At 40.5% G+C, this 22,491-nt stretch overlaps 1 protein-coding gene across 4 annotated transcripts in view; it reads right to left on the bottom strand.

The window, feature by feature from the left end:
* The window catches only part of CRTC1 (CREB regulated transcription coactivator 1), a 321,207-nt gene that overhangs the window by 137,009 nt on the left and 161,707 nt on the right, over positions 1-22,491 (bottom strand). For 2 of the 4 annotated variants that reach the window (XM_073596085.1, XM_073596104.1), the window contains exons 5-6: positions 6,440-6,534; positions 1,906-1,956 (exon numbers count right to left, since the gene is read on the bottom strand). In XM_073596085.1, the coding sequence (XP_073452186.1) occupies positions 1,906-1,956; positions 6,440-6,534 (146 nt within the window). The remainder of the gene's footprint in view (positions 1-1,905; positions 1,957-6,439; positions 6,535-22,491) is intronic. The other 2 variants (XM_073596094.1, XM_073596114.1) reach the window with 1 other exon arrangement.

Here is a 22,491-nt window from a genome sequence, read left to right as displayed (position 1 = left end):
CCCAGCAAAGGGAAAATGTCTTGTTGCCAATAGCAACCAATCTTAATCCTTTATTTGCAAAACCTGGCTGTAAAAAGCCAGTTGGTAAATATACATTTTTTTTTTTTTTACACAGAACTTCAATTCACAATGAACTACTAGTTAGAAAATCCACCAAGTTTACCTTCAGGTTGGGTATATGCAATTCCATGCATTTAGAGCTCATGAAAGCCCACACATTAACTTCTTGTCACATGATTTTTACTTTCCCTATCCCCATGAACACCATGTTACAATAGGTAAAATCAGACACCCAGCCCGTATTCTTACATGATTTAGCAACTAGTAAGTAGACCAATTTAAAAGAGATTTTGTCATCAAGCCCTATTAAACAGTATGCACCATGTAAGTCTTACAATGGCATCTTCGTTCAAAGACCTGATGACAGGTTCTCGATTTCCTTTAAGCTGTTCGGTGGACTGGAACATTATAGCAATCCTCAGAAGCCCAAAGTAAAAAGTATTGTTTACTACAGCGCTTCTCAATCCTGTCCTCAAGTACCTCCAACAGGCCACGTTTGCAGGTTTTCCTTTAACTTGCACAGGTGCTTTAATCAGAGTCAATGGTTTGTTATTTTGGACATGTATTTTTTCTAAGAGAAATTCCCAAAACTTGGCCTGTTGGAGGTACTGGAGGGCAGGGTTGAGAACCACTGATTTACTACATGCATTCATTTTTAATACTGAATTTCAGTTTGGGAAATGCACCTTTGACAGCTTGCCGACCGCCGCATGTACATATACGTGGGCAGAATGGCACGGCTGCGCAAATGGGTGTACCTGTACGTCCCTTTGAATTTGCCGGCGGCGTGCGACCCTGTCCATAGGGATAACCGTGATCATCTCACGGAGAGGATGAACGGGAAAATGCTAATGTAAACAAGCATTTCCTCATTCTGCCTAGTGACAGGACACTGATCCCAGCTCCCTGTAATCGGGAGCGGTGATCAGTGGAGTGTCACACGTAGCCCCCCCCCCCCCCCCCCCCCAGTTAGAACACATCCCTAGGACACAACCCCTGCAGCGCCCCGTCCTGGTTAACCCCTTCACTGCCAGTCACATTTACACAGTAATCAATGCATTTTTTAATCGCACTGATCGCTGTATATATGTGAATAGTCCCAAAATAGAGCTAAAAGTATCCGATCTGTCCACCATGTCGCAGTCACTGAAAAAAAAAAAAAATCAAATCGCTGATTGCCGCTATTACTAGTAAAAAAAAAAAAAAATTATTAATAAAAATGCCATACAACTATCCCCTATTTTGTAGACGCTATAACGTTTGCGCAAGCCAATCAATAAATGCTTATTGCAATTTTTTTTACCAAAAATATGTAGAAGAATACGTATCGGCCTAAACTGAGGAAAAAAAATGTTTGTTTTTTTTTTATATATTTTTTGGGGATATTTATTATAGCAAAAAGTAAAAAATATTGCTTTTTTTTCAAAATTGTTGCTTTTTTTGTTTATAGCACAAAAAAACAAAAAACCGCAGAGGTGATCAAATACCACCAAAAGAAAGCTCTATTTGTGGGGAAAAAAGGACGTCAGTTTTGTTTGGGAGCCACGTCGCATGACCGCGCAAGTGTCAGTTAAAGCGACGCAGTGCCGAATCGCAAAAAGTGCTCTGGTCTTTAGCCAGCCAAATGGTCCAGGGCTTAAGTGGTTAAAATGTAACTTTCAGTACATAGTGTTATGCACAAACTCCATACAGTTATGCAAATTCTAGGTCAACAATATGACAATTTGTCAATTTTCAAAACAAACTTATAAACAGGGAGAAAACAAAAAAGGAAAAAAGGGGAAAGTCTTTAAAATGTTCAAAATACAAACGCCTCAATCAAGATACAGAAAAATGCGTACGTACACAGGCTGCCTTCACCAACAGTTTTCGAAGAGATCCACATCCCTGACTCTTCTAGTTAGAGAAAAATGACAAAATATTTGATATATACACATTTAACCCTTTGTCTACACTCTCCCCTAAGCGGAGAGGCCCTAATGATAACACCACAGGTCACCCTGCAGCAGTAAAACTGTACAAATCTGTCCAGAAGTAACAGATTGGGAATATACTCCAGTGATTCACCTAACCCACAAGATCAAGAATATTATTAAAACATCTGTCTGCTTACTACTGCCTATAATAAAATGTATCAATAGGTACCATCAGGGTGGATTTGATTTAAATCAAGTCAATTTAAATCACTAGTAAAAAGGCTTGATTTAAATCAACTCGATTCAAATCATAATTTTTAAAGAGCAACTGTCATCTATCCCGCAGCCGTTTCTCTTCTGACCCGCTATTGACCCACTGACAGTTCCATTCACTTTAATGGGACGGCTGGTGATGCGGCAGTGACATAAGGTGAGGGACATGGCGGCAGCAGGTGAATGAATGCCTGCTAACAGGCGCTGCCATGATGGATCTGGAATGACAGGTGCTCTTTAAATGTAAGGACTTATTCTTGCTGGTAGTTAGAATCTTTAATATTTGCAAAAATTATGGTTTCCCATTTAGAATATTAAGCTGTCAGGTTAGTAAAACAGCGATATCAGAACCGATTCAATCACCCAGTTTGAAGTGTACATAGATTTGAAAAACAATGGGATAAAGGAATATTCTTGAACTGTCTTATCTCATGGTTACAGTGAAATTGTGTGAATGCATCAATACAGAGCATTATCTCAGCTTGCACAACTTGGACTCATTGAATGAGTTTACCAAAAATGTAAATATTGCAGAATATACAGCCTCATGCTAAATATAAACTAAATTATTAAAGTATCTTAAAATATAAATCTTTAGATACCGATAGATTTTTACTCCAAAAGCATTTTTATTAAAATAAATCAGATTTAAATCAAATAAATCCAATCAAAAAAAAAAATCAGATTTAAATTTAAAAAAAAAAAAAAAATTAAATCTGATTTAAAAAAAAAAAAAAAAACACCACATTTATTTTTATCCACCCTGTGTATTATTAAAATAAAATAAGAAAAAAAGAAGACAGAACTCTAAATTAGAAACCCAAGAGTTCATAATAAGGCACTAAAAAAATAAGGGCCATATATAACTAAATCTTTAGTTTAGCCCACTGTCGGCTGATTCTGGGTCACAGGAGTGCAAAGGTTAAATGCACTCCTGTGACCCACAAGTCAAGTGTAGTTATAAAAAAAAAAAAAAAAAAAAAAAAAAAAAAACTTTGGCCACACCTCTTAAGTGTAAGTACCTACATTTTTTTTTCTTGGTATCAGCACCCTGCAGTCTCCTGTACAGCAGCACTCAGACTGGGAGAGAGAAGTAAGCAGCCTGTCAGCTGTGCTTAGCAAGAAAGAGCAGAGTGAGAGAGATGTGATTTTATCAGCCTGGTGCTTCTCCCTTCACGGTCTACTCTCAGAATGGAGAGGGGAAGGAAACCTATGAGCAGTACAGAATTAAAGCAGCCAGACAGAACTGTGCTGAGGAAAATCTCAGGACTAGATTGATAGAAAAGCAATCCTTTCACAGATAAACAGATACAAGATAACACACACACACACACACACACACACTACTGTGCAGACGTTTTTGGCAAGTGTGAAAAAATGCTGTAAAATTAGGAATGCTTTCAGAAATAGAAGTGTTAGTTTATTTTTATCAATCACCAAAATGGAAAGTAAACAGAAGAGAAATCCAAAACAAATCAATATTTGGTATGACCACCCCTTTGCCTTCAAAACGCCATCCACTCTTTTTTTTATGTACTCTTGCACAGTTTTTGAAGGAACTCGGCAGGTAGGTTGTTCCAAACATCTTGGAGAACTAACCACAGATCTCCTGTGGATGTAGGCTGCCTCAAATTCATGTGTCTCTTTATGTAATCCCAGACAGACTCAGTTTGGCCACCACAGAGCCCGGATCTCAACATCATCACTTCCACTAAACTTGAAGCTGAACTCCAGCTTTTGATATACTTTACAATACATAGCCCAAACAAACTATGTCCCTCACTAACATGTGAGTCCGCTGGATGTTCTGTATAAACTGTACGTAGCTGAGGTTACATACAGCATACCTCACTGTGTTCAGGGTTTGAGCCAAGACCTTCCTGTCTCATGCCCGGAACACAGTAGAGTCTATCTGATCGGCACTCAGCCATACAGAGAAAGCGATGTATTCTGGCAATGAATACAAAGGGGGTGCAGTCGCTCTAAATCTAAGGGGTAGATCTGAAATGAGTGGAAGCTCTGCTGATTTTATTATCCAAATCGTGCAAGCTAAAATGCTGTTTTTTATTTTCCTTGCATGTCCCCCTCGGATCTACAGCGACTTTACTTCCAAGTGCACTTGCAGTGCAAAGTGGATTTTCCTTTAGTAAATAACCCCCAAAGTGTCCTCTGATTGGAGGTATGGTTTTTTGGTGGCAATTCTTCCATGAAGACCAGTTCTGGCCCAACTTCTCTGGACATTAGATAGGTCTATCTGAGTCCTACTGGTCTCTGCCAGTTCTGTGCTGATGGCACTGCTGGACATCTTCTGATGTCGAAGGGAGGTAATCATGATGTGTCTCATCTGCTGCATTAAGTTTCCCTAGCTGACCACTGCGTCTACGGTCCTCAAAATTGCCCACTTTGTGCTTATACAGCACATCTTGAAACTTGAAATCTTTGCCTGGGAGATACCTTTCTGATGCAGTATAACTACCTTGTGTCTTCTTGTTGTGCTCAGTCTTGTCATGGTGTATATGCCCTGTGACATGAAACTGTCTTCTACACCCTCACCTTAATGGCAGAGTTTGGCTGTTCCTCACCCATTTTCAAGCCTTCTACACAGCTGTTTGTTTCAGTTAATGACTGTGTTCCAACCTACATATGAAACTGATGATCAATAATTAGCACCAGATTGATATAATTGGTCAATCATACACCTGACTTTACACAGTAGGTGAGGTTGAAAAAAGACACAAGTCTATCAAGGCCAACCTATGTGTGTGATTATATGTCGGTATTACATTGTATATCCCTGTATTTTGTGGTCGTTCATGTGCTTATCTAATAGTTTTTTAAAACTATCAATGCCCCCCCCCGCTGAGACCACTGCCTGTGGAAGGGAATTCCACATCCTTGCCGCTCTTACAGTAAAGAAACCTTTACGCAGTTTAAGGTTAAATCTAATTTCTTTTCATTTTAATGAGTGGCCACGCAACTTATTGAACTCCCTTCCGTGGAAAAGTTTTATTCCTATTGTGGGGTCACCAGTACGGTATTTGTAAATTGAAATCATATCTCCTCTCAAGCGTCTCTTCTCCAGAGAGAATAAGTTCAGTGCTCGCAACCTTTCCTCATAACTAAATATCCTCAAGTCCCTTTATTAGCTTTGTTGCTCTTTTCTGTATTTGCTCCATTTCCAGTACATCCTACCTGAGGACTGGTGCCCAGAACTGGACAGCATACTCCAGGTGAGGCCAGACCAGAGTCTTGTAGAGTGGGAGAATTACCGCTTTATCTCTTGAGTTAATCCCCTTTTTAATGCATGCCAATATTCGGTTTGCTTTGCTAGCAGCAGCTTGGCATTGCATGCCATTGCTGAGCCTATGATATTCTAGGACTCCCAGGTCCTTTTCCATCCTAGACTTTAATCATAGCAATCCCTGACTTTGTGCGAGTGCAAGAATCAATGCTAGTTTGAAGCCAAAGGGCAGTCACTCCAAATATTGATTTGAATTTTCTTTTGTTTACTCACTTTGCATTTTGTAAATTGATAAACAATTAAAATACATATTTTTAAAAGCATTCTTGCTTTACAACATTTCTTCACACTGGTCTAATATTTTTGCACAGTAATATACAATTGTGCTAAAAAGTTTGCATTCCCTAGCAGAAGTTGTGAAATTTTGGCATTGATAAAAATATGACTGATCATGCAAAAAAACAATCTTATTTAATGATATTGATCATATAAGGCCATTCATTGTCACATCGTTATGATGAGGGCCATTTGGGTGACTTCTGTAATCATTGTGATTTAAAAAGGATCCAAACAACTGTGTAATAGATGGCTTCATATAATCATCCTTAAATAAAAGACAGTCTTTTTGGCATGATTATTCATATTTTCAATATCAATGCCAAAATGTCACGATTTCTACTAGGGCATGCAAACTTTTGAGCACAACATTTTTGTGTGTGTGTGGTAATATGCGTTATTTTAACCAAAATATAGGTCATTAAAAGACTTCTGACTTTTCTCTGGATTTCTTTTCATTCATACAAATTCTGGCTCTGACTTAATTGAACCAACAAGTCAGTATAATAGCAAGGTAATTGGCATCTTCAGAAGTTTTTCATGTATGTGCTTTAATTTTTATTACAAACACATTTGTGACCAAATTACAAAACTACAATAGAGTTTTGAGTACCTCGTTTCTGCTGAAGATCCTGAGAACTTCCACTGAAAGCCTCTTGCTGACTAGGATTCATTGTACTTTGATGCAATGCTGAATCTGAATTGGTTCTAAGATACACACAAAGGGGGAAAAATTAGAAAATGAGCAGCAACATCCTATGTATGCAAAATTCTGAAAACACAAACACATGGGGAAGGGCTTTAAACATGCTAAACCAGCCAAGTCTACCTGAAAACCGAGCTGTGCTGTCAAAATATAAGGCTCATGGGATGTTTTTACAGCTGCTGTTAGGGGCGTCTGACATTTTTTTTTTTACTGCCTCTAAACACCCATCCATGTTAGCCTATGTGTCCATGCACACAAACTTTCAGAGGCATTTGGAGGCTTAATTGTTTAGGGGCAGTAAAAAAAAATAATAAAAAAAAAGACAGCCTGTGCATCCAGGAGCAGAGGCTCTTGAGCTGTAAAACTGAAAAATGCCAAAAGTGGCTAAATGCTGTAACCATGTTTAGTCGCGTTTGGACGTTACAGGGAATGTTTTTACAGTAAAAACGCTAATGCCAAAAAATACGGAAAACCGTGCGCTCTTTTTTTTTTTAACGTCCTGTGTGCATGAGGCCTAAAAGTCAGACAGTAACTAATAATGTACAAAATACAAAGCTTTATAATGCTATTATGTTTTCATGTCTGGTCTTTAACAGGTACTCACAAAAACAGGATTTTGGTAAAAATCCTTTTCTTTGAGTTCATTAAAGTACACCGGATTCAGACATTTTGGTTATAATGTAGCCCACAGGGGATTCAGACACTGGCAAACAAAAAAGAAAAGAGCCTGGTATTGATGACCCTCCCCCCCCACTCCCAAAATGCCATAAAGACTATAAAACACAAGTGTGGGACCTGTTTTCCTCAATGAACGCAAAGAATTTGATTTTATGGTGAGTACAAAAATTATTTTACGTTCATTGAGATACACAGAACGTGGATCCTCCAAAAGTAGTCCAACAAAACACGAATAGGCCCAACTATAAACAAACTGGGGACTGCCCAGCAGCTCCAAGAGCCGCATGAATAAGCACTCTCAGATCTATAGTAGAGTACACCTTCACAGGAAAAAGTGGAATTTAACCTAAGACCATCAGCTTGAAAATGTTGTCTGAGCCATGAAAAAAGGTTGGATGAGAATCTGGTTTCCCCTTTTTGGGACCTTCAGAAATGACAAATCAGTCTTACTAATGGAGGCAGTGGCTGCATGATAAACACGTGCAGCTTGAACTACATCTGGACAATGAAGGGAAATTTTGTTCTGATGTACTAGGGCTGGACAAAGGGATGGGAGCACAATGTCCTGGTTAATGTCAGACTAAAATCACCTTGGGAAGAAAGCAGGCTCTGGAGCAAAGCACCATCTTATCCTTGTTTAAGACAAGTAAAGAATCGTTATAGGACAAAGCTACCAATTTGGACACACCTTGCAGAAATGATAGCAATGAGGAATTGCGAATGAGGTTGGAAAGTGGAATATTCCTAAATCATAAGATGGTTTTTTGAAGCACTGTGAAGCAGTGTCAAATCCCACACTGACATGGGTGGGCATACAGAGAAGCCACAAACAGCCGTACAAAAAAGTCTTAAATTAGAACTATATGCATTTTGGATAGAGAAAGGGAGGGTTATAACCCTTGTGTAAGGATTATTTTTGCCAACTGTCTTCCACTGGGGAGATTTACCTTAACTTCCTGTCCCATAGCCAAAACAGGAAGTGACAAGAAAAACCTGCAAATTAAGGGAATCTCTTGGGGTCTCCCAGGTCACCAGAACTAGTGTCCCCATTGGAAGATTTCCCCTCCATTACTTTTCTGGGAACAACCCAAAATTTGGGATTTTCTTTTACTTAACCACTTAAGGACCGCCTAACGCCGATTTACGTTGGCAAAGCGGCACGGGCAGGCAAAATCACGTACATGTACGTGATTTGCCTTCCGCGGGTGGGGGGTCCGATCGGACCCCCCCCCGGTGCCCGAGGCGGTCCCGTTCTGTTCCCCGGCGATCCGAGATGAGGGGGAGGCCATCCGTTCGTGGCCCCCCCCTCGCGATCGCCGCCGGCCAATGGGAACATTCCTTTGCTGCTGTATGCTAAACAGCAGCAAAGAAAATGATGTCATCTCCCCTCGGCTCGGTAGTTTCCGTTCCAGCGCCCAGGGGAGAAGACATCCGAGTAAGTGAAAACACTACACACACACAGTAGAACATGCCAGGCATACAAAACACCCCGATCCCCCCCCCCCCCGATCGCCCCCCGATCCCCCCCCAATCAACCCCCCCCCCCCTGTCACAAACTGACACCAGCAGGTTTTTTTTTTTTTTTTTTTTTTTTTCTGATTACTGCATAGTGTCAGTTTGTGACAGTTACAGTGTTGGGACAGTTAGTATTAACCCCCTTTAGGTCTAGGATACCCCCCTAACCCCCCCTAATAAAGTTTTAACCCCTTGATCACCCCCTGTCACCAGTGTCACTAAGCGATCATTTTTCTGATCGCTGTATTAGTGTCGCTGGTGACGCTAGTTAGGGACGTAAATATTTAGGTTCGCCGTCAGCGTTTTATAGCGTCAGGGACCCCCATATACTATCTAATAAATGTTTTAACCCCTTGATTGCCCCCTAGTTAACCCTTTCACCACTGATCACCGTATAAACGTTACGGTTGACGCTGGTTAGTTCGTTTATTTTTTATAGTGTCAGGGCACCCGCCGTTTATTACCGAATAAAGGTTTAGCCCCCTGATCGCCCGGCGGTGATATGCGTCGCCCCAGGCAGCGTCAGATTAGCGCCAGTACCGCTAACACCCACGCACGCAGCATGCGCCTCCCTTAGTGGTATAGTATCTGTACAGATCAATATCTGATCCGATCAGATCTATACTAGTGTCCCCAGCAGTTTAGGGTTCCCAAAAACACAGTGTTAGCGGGATCAGCCCAGATACCTGCTAGCACCTGCGTTTTGTCCCTCCGCCCGGCCCAGCCCAGCCCAGCCCACCCAAGTGCAGTATCGATCGATCGCTGTCACTTACAAAACACTAAACGCATAACTGCAGCGTTCGCAGAGTCAGGTCTGATCCCTGCGATCGCTAACAGTTTTTTTGGTAGCATTTTGGTGAACTGGCAAGCAAGCACCAGGCAGCGTCAGGTTAGCGCCAGTAGCGCTAACACCCACGCACGCACCGTACACCTCCCTTAGTGGTATAGTATCTGATCGGATCAATATCTGATCCGATCAGATCTATACTAGCGTCCCCAGCAGTTTAGGGTTCCCAAAAACGCAGTGTTAGCGGGATCAGCCCAGATACCTGCTAGCACCTGCGTTTTGCCCCTCCGCCCGGCCCAGCCCAGCCCACCCAAGTGCAGTATCGATCGATCACTGACACTTACAAAACACTAAACGCATAACTGCAGCGTTCGCAGAGTCAGGCCTGATCCCTGCGATCGCTAACAGTTTTTTTGGTAGCGTTTTGGTGAACTGGCAAGCACCAGCGGCCTAGTACACCCCGGTCGTAGTCAAACCAGCACTGCAGTAACACTTGGTGACGTGGCGAGTCCCATAAGTGCAGTTCAAGCTGGTGAGGTGGCAAGCACAAGTAGTGTCCCGCTGCCACCAAAAAGACAAACACAGGCCCGTCATGCCCATAGTGCCCTTCCTGCTGCATTCGCCAATCCTAATTGGGAACCCACCGCTTCTGCAGCGCCCGTACTTCCCCCATTCACATCCCCAACCAAATGCAGTCGGCTGCATGAGAGGCATTTTCTTTATGTCCTCCCAAGTACCCCTACCCAACGAACCCCCAAAAAAGATGTTGTGTCTGCAGCAAGCGCGGATATAGGCGTGACACCCGCTATTATTGTCCCTCCTGTCCTGACAATCCTGGTCTTTGCATTGGTGAATGTTTTGAACGCTACCATTCACTAGTTGAGTATTAGCGTAGGGTACAGCATTCCACAGACTAGGCACACTTTCACAGTGTCTCCCAAGATGCCATCGCATTTTGAGAGACCCGAACCTGGAACCGGTTACAGTTACAAAAGTTAGTTACAAAAAAGTGTCAAAAAAAAAAAAAATATATAAAATAAAAAAAAATAGTTGTCGTTTTATTGTTCTCTCTCTCTCTATTCTCTCTCTATTGTTCTGCTCTTTTTTACTGTATTCTATTCTGCAATGTTTTATTGTTATTATGTTTTATCATGTTTGCTTTTTCAGGTGTGCAATTTTTTATACTTTACCGTTTACTGTGCTTTATTGTTAACCATTTTTTTGTCTTCAGGTACGCCATTCACGACTTTGAGTGGTTATACCAGAATGATGCCTGCAGATTTAGGTATCATCTTGGTATCATTCTTTTCAGCCAGCGGTCGGCTTTCATGTAAAAGCAATCCTAGCGGCTAATTAGCCTCTAGACTGCTTTTACAAGCCGTGGGAGGGAATGCCCCCCCCCCCACCGTCTTCCGTGTTTTTCTCTGGCTCTCCTGTCTCAACAGGGAACCTGAGAATGCAGCCGGTGATTCAGCCAGCTGACCATAGAGCTGATCAGAGACCAGAGTGGCTCCAAACATCTCTATGGCCTAAGAAACCAGAAGCTACGAGCATTTTATGACTTAGATTTCGCCGGATGTAAATAGCGCCATTGGGAAATTGGGGAAGCATTTTATCACACCGATCTTGGTGTGGTCAGATGCTTTGAGGGCAGAGGAGAGATCTAGGGTCTAATAGACCCCAATTTTTTCAAAAAAGAGTACCTGTCACTACCTATTGCTATCATAGGGGATATTTACATTCCCCGAGATAACAATAAAAATGATTAAAAAAAAAAATATGAAAGGAACAGTTTAAAAATAAGATAAAAAAGCAGAAAAATAATAAAGAAAAAAAAAAAAAAAAAAAAAAAAAAAAAAAAGCACCCCTGTCGCCCCCTGCTCTCGCGCTAAGGCGAACGCAATCGGCGGTCTGTCGTCAAACGTAAACAGCAATTGCACCATGCATGTGAGGTATCACCGCGAAGGTCAGATCGAGGGCAGTAATTTTTGCAGTAGACCTCCTCTGTAGATCTAAAGTGGTAACCTGTAAAGGCTTTTAAAGGCTTTTAAAAATGTATTTATTTTGTTGCCACTGCACGTTTGTGCGCAATTTTAAAGCATGTCATGTTTGGTATCCATGTACTCGGCCTAAGATCATCTTTTTTATTTCATCAAACATTTGGGCAATATAGTGTGTTTTAGTGCATTAAAATTTAAAAAAGTGTGTTTTTTCCCCAAAAAATGCGTTTGAAAAATCGCTGCGCAAATACTGTGTGAAAAAAAAAAATGAAACACCCACCATTTTAATCTGTAGGGCATTTGCTTTAAAAAAATATATAATGTTTGGGGGTTCAAAGTAATTTTTTTGCAAAAAAAAAATAACTTTTTCATGTAAACAATAAGTGTCAGAAAGGGCTTTGTCTTCAAGTGGTTAGAAGAGTGGGTGATGTGTGACATAAGCTTCTAAATGTTGTGCATAAAATGCCAGGACAGTTCAAAACCCCCCAAATGACCCCATTTTGGAAAGTAGACACCCCAAGCTATTTGCTGAGAGGCATGTCGAGTCCATGGAATATTTTATATTGCGACACAAGTTGCGGGAAAGAGACATTTTTTTTTTTTTTTGCACAAAGTTGTCACTAAATGATATATTGCTCAAACATGCCATGGAAATATGTGAAATTACACCCCAAAATACATTCTGCTGCTTCTCCTGAGTACGGGGATACCACATGTGTGAGACTTTTTGGGAGCCTAGCCATGTACGGGACCCCGAAAACAAAAGCACCGCCTTCAGGCTTTCTAAGGGCGTGAATTTTTGATTTCACTCTTCACTGCCTATCACAGTTTCGGAGGCCATGGAAAGCCCAGGTGGCACAAAACCCCCCAAAATGACCCCATTTTGGAAAGTAGACACCCCAAGCTATTTGCTGAGAGGTATAGTGAGTATTTTGCAGACCTCACTTTTTGTCACAAAGTTTTGAAAATTGAAAAAAGAAAAAAAAAAAAGTTTTTTCTTGTCTTTCTTCATTTTCAAAAACAAATGAGAGCTGCAAAATACTCACCATGCCTCTCAGCAAATAGCTTTGGGTGTCTACTTTCCAAAATGGGGTCATTTGGGGGGGTTTTGTGCCACCTGGGCATTCCATGGCCTCCGAAACTGTGATAGGCAGTGAAGAGTGAAATCAAAAATTTTCACCCTTAGAAATCCTGAAGGCGGTGATTGGATTTTGGGGCCCCGTACGCGGCTAGGCTCCCAAAAAGTCCCACACATGTGGTATCCCCATACTCAGGAGAAGCAGCTAAATGTATTTTGGGGTGCAATTCCACATATGCCCATGGCCTGTGTGAGCAATATATCATTTAGTGACAACTTTATGCAAAAAAAAAAAAAAAAGTGTCACTTTCCCACAACTTGTGTCAAAATATAAAATATTCCATGGACTCAATATGCCTCTCAGCAAATAGCTTGGGGTGTCTACTTTCCAAAATGGGGTCATTTTGGGGGGTTTTGTGCCACCTGGGCATTCCATGGCCTCCGAAACTGTGATAGGTAGTGAGGAGTAAAATCAAAAATTTACACCCTTAGAAATCCTGAAGGCGGTGATTGGTTTTCGGGGCCCCGTACGCGGCTAGGCTCCCAAAAAGTCCCACACATGTGGTATCCCCATACTCAGGAGAAGCAGCTGAATGTATTTTGGGGTGCAATTCCACATAGGCCCATGGCCTGTGTGAGCAATATATCATTTAGTGACAACTTTTTGTAAATATTTTTTTTTTTTTGTCATTATTCAATCACTTGGGACAAAAAAAATAAATATTCAATGGGTTCAACATGCCTCTCAGCAATTTCCTTGGGGTGTCTACTTTCCAAAATGGGGTCACTTGGGGGGGGTTTTGTACTGCCCTGCCATTTTAGCACCTCAAGAAATGACATAGGCAGTCATAAACTAAAAGCTGTGTAAATTACAGAAAATGTACCCTAGTTTGTAGACGCTATAACTTTTGCGTAAACCAATAAATATACGCTTATTGACATTTTTTTTTACCAAAGACATGTGGCCGAATACATTTTGGCCTAAATGTATGACTAAAATTTAGTTTATTGGATTTTTTTTATAACAAAAAGTAGAAAATATAATTTTTTTTCAAAATTTTCGGTCTTTTTCCGTTTATAGCGCAAAAAATAAAAACCGCAGAGGTGATCAAATACCATCAAAAGAAAGCTCTATTTGTGGGAAGAAAAGGACGCAAATTTCGTTTGGGTACAGCATTGCATGACCGCGCAATTAGCAGTTAAAGCGACGCAGTGCCAAATTGGAAAAAGACCTCTGGTCCTTAGGCAGCATAATGGTCCGGGGCTCAAGTGGTTAAATGATAAACAGAACAAATAGAGGGAGTGAATCTCCCCAAGAGGGACAAAGCAATAAAAACCGACAGGTTTTCTAACCCTTCTCCACTCTATTCAAAACTTAAAAAAAAAAAAAAAAGGTTTTGCCTTTAATAGTACTTAAGGCAAATAGTTGATCCAGGCCTCATTGTTAAAAAGGTTAAGATGCGTCCCACTGAGTATTTTGTGGGAGAAGTTTATTTTCTCACACCAAGCAAACTATGCCTTCCTCCATGTACAATGGTACATCTTCCAGGAAGTAGACTGGATCTTCCAGACTGCCAATGCTGCTGTCAAAATTTGCCCCTATTCAGGTTGGTGTCTGTATAATACAGGTGCTGTGTTACTGGCCAGATCACAGGGGAAAACAGAGGATAACAAGCTTAAAGAAAATATAAATATATGTATATATTCACCCCCCTAAAGGCAATACTTTGTGGATCCACCTTTTGCGGCTATCACAGCTTCAAGTCGCTTTGGATAAGTCTGAGTTTGCCACATCTTACCACTGGGATTTTTGCCCATTCCTCCTTGCAAAACTGCTCCAGCTCCCCTGGTGGGGATAGAAGCAAATTTAACAGTCTGTGCTTGACCAGTTTAAACAGAGTGCAGAGGTGACATTAGGGGTCTAATAGACCATTATTGTTTTCCCAGAGTGCAGGTGACAGGTTCTCTATCACTTATGGGACTTGTCAGCTCCATCCCCTTGTATAAATGCACGTATGAACACAAATGCTCATGCCAGAGTGCATACAATAGTTCTAGGTACGTTGTTCTAAAAATCAATAATCTGTAATGATTTTAAAGCATTGATTAAAGGCACTTTTGAGCACCCTAGTTTTTAATCCATTTGACAGGCGCCTGCAGTTTTAAGGCTGGACATACATGCACTTTTGATACAACCTCATCTTTTATGTTTTGCCACAAATTGGGTATTTTATTGCATTTGACGTGTGTGTTTTACGTAAAATATAGGTTTGATATACAGTATCACAAATATTGTGTTATATAAAGAATATGACTGCCATCAATGTATTCTACATTCTACCTGTGCAAAAATGAGGAGAAATGCATCTACATCAAAAGGGTCTGTAACAGTCAAAAATGCTTACAGAGTATAGTCTGAGTTTTTTTATGATTTGCTTATTGGTACATATGGAAATCAGTTTTTTTAGTTCATTGAGAGAGAGGAAAAAAAAAAAATGTTAGATTGCTAGTGTCCTAGCAAGATGAACATCTTTTCCTCCCACTGAGAAACTTAACTGTTTTACTAGCCATGTTTTCTTTTTAGGCCTCACGCACACTGGACATTTTTGGACATTTTTACAGCTGCTGTTTTTCTATATAAACCGTCCGACAATTCAGCCTGTGTGTACTGCAGCCGGTCCGACAGAAGCTGGCCAGCTTCTGTCAAAGGTGCATGACCGAAAAAGATCTCCTCGCGATCAGTGCTCTCTGGCTAAACACAATCGTGCAACAGGAGAGATCGCTGTACTAAGTTAGTACAGCGGCTCTTTCTGAGCTTTCCATTTTTTTTTTTTTTGTTCAGCCCGCTGGGTTAAATGAAAGAAAACTAGTGGCATGTACTAGGCTTTAAACAGTTTTTTTTTTTTTTTTTTTTCTGCCAAATAGCAATGTTAACTTAGGACTCCAACCATAGAGGATATAAGTGTTCCTCTTCTGCAGAATCATTATCTCATCTGCCTGCAGTTTTAATGGCCCCTAAGCCTTTGGTTATGGAGCCGCTATCTGAAAAGTCTCAAAAATCCTTGCAGGATTTAGGAACTGCATACAGCTGCCATAACTCTCAAGATTAGAGAACCAATTTGGTTGTTGTAAACACAGAAAGTGTCAAAGATAGAAGTGCAACCTGTAGCTTCTGCTAGTGCTGCTACTCATCTATGGTCCCCGAGAAGCCTTAAGACTACTAGAACTTTTTCCAAGCACACACTATTTCCATAGTTCTGTATGTTGACTGAAAAGCTCCTGATAAACTATTTACATCTCCCAATAGTTTTGCAGTCCAATACCTCCTTATGGAGCCATTTATTATGAACTGGGGTATTCCTGCAGCGTCCTAAATAATAAATAGCGATGATCCCTGTAGAGAATGCAGCAATATTTAAGGGTCCTTTACAAAAACAGCTGGAGACACTCTTCAGAATATATATAGTTATGCACATTGACTTTTTCTGTTATTTTGTCCTATTTGTTTGCTGCACAATAATAATAAAAAAAAAATCTTCAAAGTTGTAGGCATGTTCTGTAAATTAAATGATGCAAATCCTCAAACAATCCATGTTAATTTTAGGTTGTTAGGCAACAAAACACGAAAAATGCCAAGGGGGGTGAATACTTTTGCAAGGCACTGTATTTCCAATAACATCATAGCACTATAAGATCCCTGTAGTACTGCTTAAAGCAACACAACTTAAGACTGACATTTGCTTTCCTTTGTTGATGTTGGACATCTCTCCCATGATCACGTTGGGGGTTTGGTCCCGCCCAGTGCAGGCTATGGAGGGGAGGGATCCAGGTTTCTGATTAGTATAAACTATGGTGCCTTCAGAGAAGTGGACTAGCTATGAGGAAGAGAGCTTGCCACCCAAAACAAGTCAGCTGTCCAAATGCAGAGATGTGTCATTCTCGTTACTGGAGTTGTATATGACATGCGTTGTATCCTTTCATGTTTGTGAGTATGCTTTTGATATTTTGTAAATAAAATTTCTAAAAGGTGTCTAGAGTAATGCACTAGGTGTATGCACCTTTTTTTCTGTTTTTAGTGATTTGGAGTTTCCCTGCTCAAGGAGAGCAGCATCGCTAATAATACCATCCCAACAGAGGGAGTGCTGAGGTTTGACAGTGTAAAAAGCTTCCAGGTTCATACTAACCACCAGCAGAGACCAGCAAATGAAGTTTGTTGATCACCCAACACTCTAGAGATTCCAGGCACCCAGCTGGGGTAGGCAAATCTAAAACACATGCCTGGGGGCATCAGGCAAGAAAGCTGGGAAGGGGGTCAGCACCTTCATACGGATGTAGAATTGACTGGGTGGCATTCCAACCACCCAAATCACTTCTACTAAGCTGACAGGTTACAACTCCCAGCCACTACAGCAGTTTACAAGGCAAAAGGGGTTAAAATACATGTTGATCCTGACTCTACATAATCCCCAACTTCATACCGGTGGTTGTAATTACCTCATCATTTAACACCCCCACTACATCCTGAATGCACCACTTTCTTTTACAAACCCAAAGACCACATGTTTTGTGCATGGTGGTATAATATTCTCACAAGATTAGTCCTTGGTGAAGGAGCTAGTAAGGTTATGCTAAGGTGCTCATAAAAAGGAGCTAGTCAGAGGTTTCATATATAAAAAAATTGGGTCTTTTTACAGCCTTCTTCACAAGCAACCTCCAAGCATTATTTAGCAGGCACCTCTGTATACCTGCTACTTACATGGCTGTTACTCACAGGATTCTCCAGAAGAACCCCGACATTGGTGCATCCACCTTCTCTGCAGAGACCGCTACTGTATATTCTCTGCATGCTGGAGATAGGTTGCTTTAGCCCTACTTCGCTTCTCCCAACCGTCCACATATTCTGAACCACCTTTTCGGCCATGGCTATATTCACAATATTCTCTACCAGGGCTTCTTCCCCCCTTTCTCTCATTCTATTGAGCGACTCTTAGGCTGCATTCACACTTCAGCGTTTTGAATTGCAGCCAGATTTTCCGCGATTTGAAAACACCGGTGTGAAAGACTAATCGCGGGACTCGCATTTGAGATGCCATTCATTTGAATGGCACCTAAAATCACTGTGCAGATCTGCCACAGTAAATTGTGCTGCAATCACGGCAATCCGCATCGCGGGAAACATGTCGCCCAAAAGTAGCTCCTGAACTTTCTGCTTCTCGCGATTGCAGTGCAGCAATTGCTGCAGACCCGCACTGCGATTTTAGGTTTCAGTCAAACAAATGCCATCTTAAATGCGAGTCCCGCGATTTGTCATTTACACATTGGTACTTTCAAATCGCGGGCAGAATCGTGACAAATCTGGCCGAGATTCAAAACGCTGAAGTGTGGATGCAGCCTTATTCTGTTATGGCAAGCATTGTTCCGGCTAAAGAAACATTATATTACATTTTTATTACATTTTTGTTATCGGATACCTTTTAAGATTAGAGTGCCACTAAACCCAATAAAAAAATGAAAAAAAAATCATATTGCAATCCATTCATTGTTAGCTATCGATGTTCTTTATAATGGCAACATCCGTCACCCGATCAGTAAAAATGTAAACTCTGCCATCTTAAAGCGGGCCTTCAGTCATTTTTTTCAACTTTCCATCTATTAAATCTTCTGCTCTTGTTGTTTTAACTTTGGATAGTAAAACATTTTTTTTTCTGCCAGTAAATACCTTATACTGCCCATTTCCTGTTTCTTGTTTGGGGAAAAAAAGCCTAGGCTTATGACACCATGCACAGCTCTCTCTAACTCCCGTGAGAGTTTGCCAGGAAGGGAGGGGAATGAGTCAGAAGAGGGCCAATGAGAGCTGCGGGGCTGCAGAGCTGGAGGTGTACCTCCTGTGTGTCTGTGTAAATCCAGGAAGTGAACAGGCAGCAGCTGAAGCTGCCCACAGTTAAAATGGTTGCAGCCAGACTCAGTGGAGGGAGATTTCTGCAGCATATTTGGGAAGTTCAGAATCACAGTATAGATAAAATAATATGCAAAGTGGTTGGAGGGAAGCTTCAGCATAGCAAAGATGTTTTTATTACAAATTACGTGAGCAGACTGCAGTTCCTCTTTAACTTTGCTTTGTGAGAGTGGTTACATTTGCTGTACAATCACATGGTCCCACTGCACGTAGGAATATAGCCTCCCTCCTCGGTGCACTCCCAACATGGACTAATATGCTCTGGCACAAAGTAAACTCCCACTGATTGAAATCACCCCCCATTGGCTTTATAGTGAAGAACAGAAACTGAGGGAACACCAGCCTGTAGTTACTAAAAGAGGAACAATAAATCGGTGGTGAAAAAAAAAAAAAAAAAATGGATTTGTAGTTTTGCGAGAGCCATGCATGTGACTGTATATATGTGCTAAGCACACACCCGCAAACCGGAAGTGAAAAAAAAGGACCCACTTTGGTGGCTCGAGGAGGGAAGATGATTTACAAATAAAAAAGGGATGTGAACATCACTAGCAGATTTTAATATCTGGCAGCGTAGTAGTGCTGATTGCCTTAACATCAAGGGTTTAGTGACACTGCCACAATCCAATAATAAGCCCCACCCTCCCATCATTTAAATATCAAATGGCAGAAACCTCTTGGCAACAAAGTGTCTGACTAACAGTTAAACAAGGGATGAAACTTAGATCTGGTTCATATGCATTATAGGTGTGATGGATTCAATTAAAAGAAAAACCAGCTTGCTATATTTCTGTTGTCAATCTTGTTGTCTGTCATCTTTTGCATATGGTACAAGTAAAAAGCAAAATGTGAAAAAGGTGAGTCATTTACAAAGAGACCAGGTGCCCTGTGTACAGTCTTGGCCCAAGATCCAGGGTCCTCCAGAAACCAGTAAATGTAAAGAAAAGCACAGATACACCTGTAAAGCTAGGTCACACACTACAATGGACACAACACATTCATGTTAAAATCCTTGTGCGTGCATGTGCAGTCAGCTTTTTTTTTTTTTTTTAAATCGTGTGTATATAGAAAAAAAAAAAAAAAAATCCGACAAGTTAAGAACTCCAAACAAACGCAAGGCCTTACAAATTTTCCATAGTGTCTATACTAAGAAAATATATTACTATTTCTTACACAGGCTATTTAAAGTGTTGCATGGTTGCAACAATTTTTAGCTGATGAATCTGATGTGGAAGATGTAGGATTTTTGTACAAAGGATATACTTTAACAGAATGAGAACAACGAACCTAAACAATTTGTTAAATTATGAAAAAAGCCAAGCTCACAACATTTTATTTTTACTTTGACAACAGTTTATTTGCAATTACCACCACCAACCTTCAACCCCAAAGAGCTGTACAGTGTCTAGAAGTTACTAAAGGGGAACTAAACTCTCTCAATCAACATTAACTTTTTAAAACCCCTGTGCTGCTAGCATTAGTAAACAGATAGGAAGGCATATTAGATTTTTGTTTTCATTTTTTTTTTCATACAATTCTTCAGTGGCTTCCTGGTTTCTAGGCCAAAATGGTGCCATACATCCCAGGAGTCTTTCTAGGTATTTTTGTTTTCCTTCATCTGGAGGAGGGGCAGAGGGGCTTTCTAGGCTCATCCTCTTGCCTGCATGTTTAGTTAAGGGCAGATGCTTCATACAGCATTTACTTTCTGGACTCCATCTGCCCTTACTGAAGATAGCCGTGACTAGAAATGCTAGGGGGCGTTTTTAAAAGTGATTTCTCAATAAAACAAAGCAAGGAGAGATGGATGGGGAGTTTACTTTGAATATTTAAAATGAATTAAAAATTGTTTTCAGTTTGTAGTGCTCAGATAGTTTAGTTCCACTTTACAATTTTTTTTTTTTTTTTTAACAGTTTAGTGTGTGTGACAGCTTTACCTTTAAAAATAAGCATTCATATCCTATACTATATTGGGCATGTTCTTTAAAGTTGTTCAAACCATTGACAGAGGAATCCCTTGTGTACCACAAATTAAATATACTAGGGCTATACTGTTCTGCAATGTTCTACTGCCATACAGTACTAAAAAATGCCAGACAGAAAAAAAAAAAGGCACAAAATATGATTTTTTTTCCCCCCAGAATACCTGTACAAGCAAATTACTCCATCTGCAACTCAAGTACTTCACAGGTTTGCAACTTGCACTTGACAACACACTTCAGACCACATGTGGTACTTAAGCATATGATTCAACACATTTTAAATTGAGAAATAGTTTTAACCAAATGGGCTTTTTCATCTTTGTATAACACATTACAGGATTATTTTATAGGAACACATACAAACATTAAACCATTGACACATTAGGTGCTTGTAAAACAGCATGAAGATTTTACCAGTGTTGTCTGGCTGTCCAATTTCTCTTACCAACAAGGAAAAAAGGATATTAACCACTTCCAATACGGGACAATTCTAACATCTCTCTCCTACATGTAAAAAACTTCTATTTTTTGCTAGAAAACTACTTAGAACATCCAAGCATTATATCAGCAGAGGCCCTAGAGAATAAAATGCTGCATTCTTTTGTGTCACAAGATATTTGTGCAGCAGTTTTTCAAACCCAATTTGTTTGCAAAAATACACTTTAACTAATTTTAATGCACAAAAACACAATATACAGGTGCATCTAAAAAAAAAAAAAAAAAAAAAAAAAAATGTGAATATCAAAAGTTTAATTTATTTAATCAATTCAATTCAAAAAGCGAAACTCATATTATATAGATATCATTACACAGTGATATATTTCAAACATTTTTTTTAATTGAAGATTATGGCTTACAGCTAGTGAAAACCCCAAATTTAGCATCTCAGAAAATTAGAATGTTACATATACATACACACATACATATATACATACACATATACACACACGTCATCACTTTAAAGATGGATATCCATGTTTAGGGCCGGCGGTTCTGTACACGATAACGGTGGTCTCTGCGGCGGGTGCGCCGCGAGATCACCGTTATCGGCGGGAGAGGTGCCACCCCCCCTCCCGCGCCCTCCCCCGCTTACCGGAGCCGTCGGTAGCGGTGGAGGCGATTGGGTCCTTTCCCTTTCTCAGTATGGAGACGAGTGAGGCTAAGATGGTGCCCACCCGTCTCCATACCATAGGACGGCCGGAGCGACGTCATGACGTCAGCTCCGCCCACTTCTCTTAAAGGCACATTTTTTTTGTGTCATTTTTTTTAAACGACTTTTTTTTTTTTTTTTTTGCATTAAAGTCTAAGTATGAGATCTGAGGTCTTTTTGACCCCAGATCTCATATTTAAGAGGTCCTGTCATGCTTTTTTCTATTACAAGGGATGTTTACATTCCTTGTAATAGGAATAAAAGTGATCCAATTTTTTTTTTTTTTTTTTTAAACAGTAAAAAAAATAAATAAAATAAAGTAAAATAAATAATAAAAAAAAAAAAAAATTTTAAAGCGCCCTGTCCCGACGAGCTCGCATGCAGAAGCGAACGCATACGTTAGTAGCGCCCGCATATGAAAACGGTGGTTATACCACAAGTGAGGTGTCGCCGCGACCGGTAGAGTGAGAGCAATAATTCTAGCCCTAGACCTCCTCTGTAACGCAAAACATGCAACCTGTAAAATTTTTTTAAACGTCGCCTATGGAGATTTTCAAGGGTAAAAGTTTGACGCCGTTCCACGAGCGTGCGCAATTTTGAAGCGTGACATGTTGGGTATCAATTTACTTGGCATAACATTGCTTCGTTCCAGCCTTCTCAATGTAAACGCGGAAGCGACGTCATGACGTCACTTCCCGTTTACTCGGCTGCCAATGGCGCCGAATTTAAAAACATATACAGTATTCAGAATCGCCGTTTTTGGCGATCTGAATACTTTGAAGTGCAGAGGAGGGATCAGAGGTCTTTTAGACCCCCGAT

This window comes from Aquarana catesbeiana, linkage group LG01 (assembly GCF_042186555.1).
Source record: "Aquarana catesbeiana isolate 2022-GZ linkage group LG01, ASM4218655v1, whole genome shotgun sequence".
Taxonomy (NCBI): domain Eukaryota; kingdom Metazoa; phylum Chordata; class Amphibia; order Anura; family Ranidae; genus Aquarana; species Aquarana catesbeiana.
The sequence above is the reverse complement of the archived record's forward strand: the minus strand, read 5'-3'. Positions and strand labels throughout refer to the sequence as shown.